Genomic DNA, 9783 nt, shown 5'->3' on the forward strand with positions numbered 1-9783 from the left:
ACCAAATGATGTGAACACACTTGTTGCTCCCTTCTCCCAAACTAATTGGAATGTGACATTCAACAATTGGTTTATGAGTTTCTAATTGACATTACACTTGTTAGCAGAGCATAAGTTGACTAGCATAGGAACTATACACAGGAACAAAGCAGAAATTCCAAATGAAATGTTGCAATTTCAAAACAGAATTGTTTAATACAATCTTTGGATTTCAGAAAGATACAACACTGTGGCCTCATATCTGGCAAAGAAAAACAAACTGCTACTGCTGATGTCAACACTGCACCATGATGGAAATATTGATGGAGAAACCCTGACAAAATAGAAACTTGAGATGGTAACTTTCTACAACAAAACCAAAGGTGCACTAAATGTTGATGAGTTATGCAGCAAGTATGATGTCACTTGAAACACAAAGCATTGCCCAGTGGTTGTTTTACTCGATCTTAAACATGTATGGCATAAAGAGTTTGATAGCTTACAAAGAAATTGACAAGTGCAAAATACCATGGAAAAATTTCCTTAGAAGACTGGGACTGAAACTCCTAAGAGATCACTTATGGGAGTGGAAAAGCAAAATATTTCTGCCCAAGGAACTATGCAAAAATATTATGGAGCACACTGTTGAACTGACAAGAGAGCAGGTAGGCACAGCATACCAAAGACCTACTACTACAGGAAAATAAAAAAGACATCAACTGTGTCCTAATAAGGACAGGAAAACAAAATATATGTGCTATCAGTGTAAGCAATACTTGTGTATGGAGTGTGTAGTTTTCATGTGTGTTTGCTTTGTGTGTGATAGTTGAAGGAAAGATTATTTCTGTTGCAGACTTTTGTTTGCACTTACACTGTAGTTCAGATAGGTTTTTGTTTCTGATGTTATCTTTTAGGTTTTGTGAGCAAGTAAACAGCTGATATGGAAATGTGATGTCTATTCTAAGCACTCATTACATATTTAATATTTTGTATTATTAATATCTTATTTTCCTACCTGCATATTGTACAATAGAGTAGAAAGCTCCTAAAAAAACAGGAAGATGAGAGATGACAAGAATGGCCTGCCACATAGGAAAGCAAAGCTAAGTACATGTGTTGTCAGTGTAAGCAAGACGTGTGCATAGAACATGTAGATGTCATGTGTGAAGACTGCCCTGGGCGTGGCAACTGAAGCAAAGATTATTTTTGTTGTAGAGTTCTGTTGATATTTTCATTGTAGCTCATACAGGAATTTATTTCTAATGTTATGGAAACATCAGAAATAAGTCTTGCAAGTAAGTACACAGCTGATATGAAAATGCTGATGTTTAACCTAAATGCGCAATATATATTAAGAAATTAATACTTTAGTTTATTGATATTTTATGTTCCTGTTAACTACACACTATATAAGAAGAACCTCTTGATAAAACAGAAAGACCAGTCGATGTCAAGTATGTCCTTCAAAAAGGTGAGGAAAGCGAAAGCGAAACACGTGTGCTATCAGTTTAAGTGGTATGTGAGTATGGAATGTGTTATTGTCATGTGTGAAGACTACCTTAGGTGTGATAATTGAAGTAAAGATTATTTTCTTACACCGTTCTATTAGTATTTTCATTGTAGTTCATATAGGATTTTATTTCTGTTCTCTTTTAGACTTTGTACATAAAAAAAATCAATGTTGAAAATTTTGATGTTTTAAAGTAAATATTAAAAATTCAATATTTGACTTTTTCCTGTTATGTATTGTTTAATATAAAAATCTTAAAATTAAAAATTCATCAATAGAAATATTCTAAACACGTGCATTATACACCCAGGTTTCTACACCTTTTATGACAAAATTGGTGCTATGACCCACTAATCTCAGCATTTTGAAAAATGCATATACACAACCAATCCTGTTTTATTATTTTAAGGATTAAGTAAGATAACACATCAAAGTGTCTAACCTGGTGCCCACCATAAGGAAAACAGTATTGATCTCCTATCCCCTTGCAATTTATTCCCTGGGGCAAGTTCTATACAAATAAATTCTTCTCTCTAAGACTATCCATTTCACATGGGAAGTAGAAGAATAAAGCCTGATCGATTATAAAAACAGTGTTTTATGAAACTCATTTTAACAAAGTAAATAAAAGCAAACAAAATTTAACTATCATGAATATTATCAGTGCATTTTCTTTTTAAATTACTGGTAGTTCGGAAACAATTTTGAGTTCTGTTTGTCTGACAAGGCTGGCAAGAATGGCAAGAATGACTTGTTATCTCTAATGAGAGATAATTTTCACTGGCCTCAAAACAGGATCATCTGTAGGCTGAAAGAGCCATATCAACTTACTTAGTGTATGCAAATTAATGACTGCTCAAATTAGTATTTTTTACTCTACTTCCTCAGCCTCCTAGAGATCTTAGCACTTTCCTCTTACCCTCCCCTTCCTGCCCCCACACAAAAAAGCATAATTCTCATCACTACAAATATTTTATTGAGCACTCACTATATTGTTGAATGCTACTAAGAGAAATGAGTTATTTTAACAAGTAACTCACATCAGTAAGCCAGCACAATTACTCTAAAAAGTATAGTGGTATTGAGTCACAAAATGCTATTAAATTTTAACCCAGTGTTTCATTCCTGAGTAAAAACTAGAAAAATGAAAAAGAAATAAATATACAAAAAGTCACTTTATTACTGATAATAGGAAACTTAATAATACGTAAAACGTTCAGTATTAAAAACTACTGAGCGAGCTAGGGATTTAGCTGAGTGGCGCTGCTGCCTGCCTTGCAAACTCAAGGTCCTGAGTTTGATCTCGAGTAACAAAATAAAAAAAGAAAAAACTACCGAGCAAACAGGGACTATAGCTCAATGGTAGAGAACCTTCCTCTCAAAGAGGTCCTGGGATAGATCCCCAGCACTTAAAAACAACAACAACAAAAAGCTATTCAGCAAATTTTCTAAATCTCTGATGGAACATGACACAAGTATTAAAATAACACAGGACAGAGATGTGGGAAATACAACTTTGGAAAGCAAGAAAATAGTAAGCTTTTTACACTATGAAAAATAAAGATAAAGTATAGTCAAAAATTTAAAAAAACAGTAAACCTCCTAATTCCTTGAGAGAATTTTGTATTCAAGAAGCAAACAGTTTCTTACCACCATGGCTGTATCTCTGGTTTCCTCCAGTCCTTCCTCCAAATCACTCAAAGGCTCAAGGTCTACATCCTTTTCTTTTTCTATTAGTTCTTTTGCTTTTTTCCTTCTGTTTTTACCACTCCCATATATACCAATGTCAGTCCGAGGACTCAGCACCTACAAAAATAAAAACAAAATTCAAACTCTTGACTTTCAAAAGTAGTGTTAAGTGAAAAGTCACCATATCCCAAGCATTTCTTAAAGAACCTTATACCTATTATCTAATTCAATATTTCCAAAAATCCTGTGCAGTTGGTACTGATTTTCCACATTTTACAAACAAAGGAAACTGATATTCAGAAAAGAAACAACCTGCCCAAGAACACAGGATTAGCAATTAAGGAGCAAGTCTTCAAACCTGAAACTATTTTATTCCAAAGCCTATACTCTTATCTATGTTCAACTGCTCAATATAAAACGGACAACTGAGTATTCAAATTGTCCTTCTGAGAAATAAAATCTGCTAGGCATGGTAGCACACACCACTAATCCCAGCATCAAGACACTGAGGCAGGAGGAGTATTGAAGTGAGTTCAAGACCAGCCTGCTGGACTACATAATGAGACCCTGTCTCCAAAAAGAAAAAAAAAAAATCTATCAGTGACAGAGTTCAATAACAAAAGTTAGGATCCAGGCTAGCTGCTTTTTCTGGACAAATAACAAGATCAATCCGAAATGGGTTTGTGTCAGATCTCAAGACTTCAGGTCAATATATGATAGTACCTAACAGGAATCACTTGTAATAGCGACTAGACTAAACTGAAAACAACTGTTACCAATACTACTATCATCTGTAGGTAACAACTAACTGCTGGTGAAAATCAAGTATATGTACAATGAATTACACTTCACCTGTAACAATGTATGGCTGGAGTTCTTCTTAAGAAAGGTCCGCCCTGTCCGTTCTCTCCAGGCCCGCGCTGCTGCCACCTGTGACTCCACCTGTGGCAGTGCATCAAGTCGCACAGGGATAGGGCGCCCTTTAGCAGATAAGCTTTCAAGCTGCTCCAAATAAGCGTAGTTGCTGCCACTCTGAAAAATAAAAGTAGATTCTCACACAATTTGAGTTCTCTTATAGTGTGGCAATATACTGTTGGAAAAAGTTACAAGTTTAGGGTTAACTTTTGTGTTCAAAAAAACCTAACCATGAGTTCCTATTATCTCCATTACACCTACACTTCTATATGGGTTTATAATGACCAAAACAAAGTTCATTTGGTTGATGCAGGTCATCATATATATCCCAGGAAGATCACAATCCCACTGAATATTCAATCTTACACCCACTAACAATAATATGACTTTCTCTGAAGGCTCCATTCATGTCTACACCTTCATGCATAACCTACACTAAGCATTTCCTAATTATGTAAGTTTCTTACCTTTGTATTAAAGGGCATTCCTGACAAAATTTAAATGATTTTCATTTTTCAGGCAATTACCAAGTAGGTGAGGTGACATTAAAAAACTTTACAATAACCATATTATGTGCATAAGGCAACATACCAAATATTTCAAAAGACAGCCATAAATTTAGCTTTATGTTTTCTAAAAGGGCTTTCAGTACAATGAAACTTTTAAATCACACTGTCAAGCAGTGTTGTTTTATTTTGGTTTTTATTTATTTTATTTGGGGGGGGTACCAGAGATCAAACTCAGGACTTTGTGCTTCCCAGGCAGGCGTGGTGCTAAATCCCCAGGTAAGCAGTGTTGTTTTTACTTCTAATTATGTACTTCTAATTTCATACTTATAAAATAGAGGATATGTCTACCAATGTCCATTATTCCTAACCCAATATATTTGTGACTCATTATTAATTTACAGTTAAACAACCTCCAATCTCCTACTAAAAAGAAAGTTTACATGGCGGACTAGAAGTATAACTCATTGAAATGTGTGCTGAGTATTAAAAAATTTTTCTATAAATTCATTTTTTAATGAACATGTCAAAGATTTTATTTCATTAATGAGGTTAATTAGTAAGATGTAAAAAAGTTTAAAAAAACACTATAAATGCAATTAGGAATGAGGAAATTAATTTGTTAATAGATGGATGCAAGCATTTAATACAATCTGGGACAATGAAATCTATTTATTTAGTTTGTGGTACTGGGCATGAAACCTCTAGCCCAACTCTTTAAAATTTTGAGACAAGAACTCACTAAATTGCCTAGGTTGGCCTTGAGCTTGCAATTTTTCTGCCTTAGCTTCCCAAGTAACAAGATAAAAACATGTGCCAACACACTCAGCTGGAAACACCTTTTCTTGTGTGGAAATCAACTGTGCCATTACAGACAACTTTAACTGCCTTTCTGTGTACAAAGAACTAAAAGCTTTAATTCTGGTAATCATCTTCACTATACATAACATAAAGAGATAAAAATGACTATTTTCTTTCTAAATTCAAAGTTTCATTACTTCCATGTAATAAAGGCATTATTGTCTTTTTAGAACTTCTACACTCATTTAAACAAAAAGTTATTTCTTCTGTACTAACACATTAGCCTGTAAACTCATTTTGAAAGACACACTGATGCAGGTGGAAAAATAAACAGGCAAAGAAACTTATAAATTTCCAAAAAGAATAATGAGGTTCATTTCCTACAAAATAATATGAGATAAGTAAATCACTATGGTACCATGATAAGTGCCAGTTAAATGGAATAAGTTTTTTTAAAGTTCAGACACAGACCAGGTCAAGAATAACATATACTACTCTTCCTTCTTGTGTCCATCTATAGCCATTTGACTACAAAACACAGTCCATATAAGCCCAGACATATCCTATTCCAAATGTATGTATTCTAAAGAAGTCTGCCTATGAAATGAATCTGTTCACTTACTTAGGGCCTACAAGTCAGTAGTGCACTGGAGAGATAGACCTGGTAGAGAAAGAGTCCTTGAAAATTACAAAGGAGACACGTGACAGCTTCTCAACTCAGTCTTTCTATTATAAGTAAATAGCCAGTTAAGGATTATCAGATTTTGAGAACAACCAAGTACCTGAAATATATATAGGTCAAAGACAAAACAAAGGAGCTGTCCTGATGAAAACAGATTACGTGTGCGTGTGCGTGCGTGTGTGTGTGTGTGTTGGGGTATATATTTATTTTATTTTATTTTATTTTTACCAGGAATCAAACTCAGGGCCTTGCGCTTGCCAGGCCACTGCGCCACTGAGCTAAACCCCTGGCCCAAAAACAGAGGCAGCTAAGCAGGTTTCAGAAAAAGTCAACTGAAAATTCAGATGTAAAAGAAAAGTCAACACAATTTGATAACTAGAATATTCTTTCTTGGAGTAGCAGTTTACTGGAAGAGAGTTGGTTTTATTTTTTTGGGGTGTAGTTCTAAAATTAAATGTATCTACAGGATTGGAGATATAGCTCAATGATAGAGGATTTGCCTAGATAAGGCTCTGAGCCTTATTTCCCTGTATCACAAAAAAAGGAAAAAAGAGAAGGAGAGAAGGAAAAAGGGCGAGAAAGAGAAGGAGAGTAGTTATATACAGTATACTGGAGATGCTATTAATGGCTTTTTAGAATTCAAACATACTTTCAGCAATAATTTCACTGTTTTGAATTATGTATGTATAACACATATCCCCAACGAGGAAAACATGCTACTTTGAAGGCCAGTGCCCTATCTTTCTTTATCTTTCATCTGTCTCAGATGGCTACTCCCAAATCTAAAAAGTACCAAAAGTGCTGTGGTATTCAGTTAATATTCATTTGGTTGTATTTTTCTGCCTCTTAAAAACATTTAAAGAATGTAACAAGTAACAACTAATTCCATAACCTTTGATAACAAAAGTGAATAATGGTGAAGTGGGTAATCCTTACTCTGAATTATGAAATGGAAGAATAAGTGAATTTTAAGTACTGTGACTATTTTGCTATGATTACTCAATTACAAAGAACTGAAGGCTTGGGCTGGGATTTAGCACAGTGGTGCTGCCACCTGCGTCACAAGTGCAAGGTCCCAAGTTCGATCCCCAGTACCATAAATAAATAAATAAACAACAAACAAATAAATAAATAAATGAACTGAAGGCTTAAAAGATTCATCTGAGACAAGTAGGTTAATACAAAAGTCTCCTTACCTGAATAGCTTCCACTTTTGCTGTCCACTCTCGAGCCTTTTGTAAGGCTTCTTTCAAGGATAACACATTAGGTAGAAAAGCTGGAATGTTTTTGGCTTCATTGACAATGCTTTCTAAACTTGCCACACTATGCCGAGGTCTAAAAACAACAGAAACAGGGTCAGATGCATGAGGGAAAGAATGTCCAACTGCTACCAATGTTTAAATAGTATTTTATAATGTGTAGATGACTTTCATACACGAGTTCATTTAATTCTTTTCTTTTTTTTTTTTGGTACCAGGGATTGAACTCGGGTCCTTGAGCTTGCAAGGCAGGCCACCGAACCACTGAGCTAAATCCCCGGCCCAAGTTCATTTAATTCTTACCACAATCCTATTAAGAAGGCAAAGCAGTGCCGGGGATTTAGCTCAGTAGCACCACGCCTGCCTCACAAGCACAAGGTCCTGAGTTCAATCCCCAGTACCACATACACACACACACATACAAAAGAAGGCAAAGCAGCTATCATCTTAATTTCTACATTACACATAAGAAAACTTTAACTCAAAGATGATTTTCCCCCCTAACATCCTTTAGTAAAGAAATGACACACCTGAAGTATGGAACAAGTCTTAACTCTAGGCACCTCCCTTTTTATTTTATTCCATTCACCTCCCCTCAAGCTCCCTTCCCTCCCTGTGTATAAATCCAAGCCCCCTTTGCTACCCAGCCTCTACTCTAGCTCTCTAAAATGTCTGAAATGGTCAGAGACGACTATGTGATAGCAATGAGGGAAGCAAAAGACCATGAATCTATTAATGTTGAACATGCACTTTTAATTCAACTACACTCAATACCCAGTTCTACAAAGGTAAATAAAACATAAACCTTATTCTCAACTAATCAGAACACAAGATAAGGATTACTCATACTGGGAATTAAGAACAAAGTACCATAGGTTCATAACTATGAGGAATAGTTATTAATTCTACCTTCAAGAGCTGAGAGCTTTGACTCAGACCTTAAAGAAGTATAATTTTATCAATGGAAAGATTAAAGAAACCAGTAAACAAAGATATGGACAAACATATAAAAATAAGTTGGTAGAGTTCAGTTTACAATGGGGTATGCTGTGATGGATTGAGAGGGCAGGTGGAGAAAACAGGAGCATCTAATAGGAAAGAAAGATACAAACAGATTAGTTTCAAGAAACATGAACCTCACTCACTATGTAAAGCACAGGGAAGTAACAAAGAGTGACAGGGTTTCATTATCCAAGATTCCTACCATGTGCTAGCACTGATCTAGATCCCCCAGATGACCAAACAGCAATAATGACAGCCTTTGCCTCATGAAACTTTTTAATCTTGTGGGGAAGACTATTAATAAGTAATTACGATGAACTTTGATAAGTACAATGACAATGGAAAGTTAAAGTACTTCAAAATATATAGGAAGACCTAATTAATTTGACAGGTTAAAGAAAACATCAAGAAATGTTATCTAAACTTTCCATCCTTTCTGAATTAGTCAGAGAAGGTGGCATCAGAGGCAGGGTAGGGGGTGCTGGAGGTGTACTACAAGGCACAGACAGAAGAAGTACGTCACAGGATATCAAAATAGACATGTACTAAGGTCTTGAGAAAGAACATGGTATGCATGAGTGTCCTAGTTACTTTTTTCATTGCTGAGACAAAATACCTAACAACCACAACAAGTTAAAAGAGGAAAGGTTTATTTTAGCTCACTGTTTGTAGAGGTTGCAGTCCATAGTCGGCTGGTTCCAATACAAGGTGGCATGGCAGAAGGGCACGGCAGAGGAGAAATAGCTCATGACATGGCAGACAGGAAGCAGCCAACTTGCATTCCTTCTGTCCCTTTTATTCTGTTCAGGCTACAAGGATATTGGATGGTACCACCTGTACCCAGGGTGGGCCTTTCTATTACCTACATCCAGAACTTTGTTAAACCAATCAATGGACTAATTTAGTTATCACACACCCTTAATCCATATTCACATACCCTACATCAAACCAGCTCAGAAAAGCCCCACCTATTAACACATGAGGCTTTGGGGAGACATCCAGATATAAACCATAAGAGTGAAGAATTTGACTGGGGGTAAATTACTACGTTTGGAACATAGACTCCAAGAGAAAGAATAATAAAATGTGAGGTAAAGTTATATAATTAAGAAAGGGACACACCAGGGATTTAGTTCAGTGGTTCCGCCACCTGCCTTGCAAGTGCAAGGACCCAAGTTTGATCCCCAGAACCAAAAAAGGGGGGGATAGATGACAAGTAGCCTTATAAATTAAGGTTTGAGGAATTGGGACTTCATTCTCAGTGAATAAAGGACATTAGGGAATGAAATAGTAACACCTGTATTTTAGGACAATTGTAGTGGCAATGTAAAGAACAAATTAGACAAATGCAAGGGCCCAAGTTCGATCCCTGGTACCAAAAAAAAAAAAAAAAAAAAAAAAAATTAGAGAAGAGAGAGAAACTATGGAAAAAGACTGGCC

The 9783-nt window shown here is 35.7% G+C and overlaps 1 protein-coding gene across 4 annotated transcripts in view; it reads right to left on the reverse strand.

Moving 5' to 3' along the window:
* The window catches only part of Kdm5a (lysine demethylase 5A), a 123694-nt gene that overhangs the window by 56828 nt on the left and 57083 nt on the right, over window positions 1-9783 (reverse strand). For all 4 annotated transcript variants that reach the window (XM_033760742.1, XM_010630329.2, XM_010630327.3 and 1 more), the window contains exons 20-22: window positions 7279-7417; window positions 4031-4210; window positions 3140-3295 (exon numbers count right to left, since the gene is read on the reverse strand). In XM_033760742.1, the coding sequence (XP_033616633.1) occupies window positions 3140-3295; window positions 4031-4210; window positions 7279-7417 (475 nt within the window). The remainder of the gene's footprint in view (window positions 1-3139; window positions 3296-4030; window positions 4211-7278; window positions 7418-9783) is intronic.

Source organism: Fukomys damarensis, unplaced genomic scaffold, assembly GCF_012274545.1.
Source record: "Fukomys damarensis isolate Sample0158 unplaced genomic scaffold, DMR_v1.0_HiC HiC_scaffold_5, whole genome shotgun sequence".
Taxonomy (NCBI): Eukaryota; Metazoa; Chordata; class Mammalia; order Rodentia; family Bathyergidae; genus Fukomys; species Fukomys damarensis.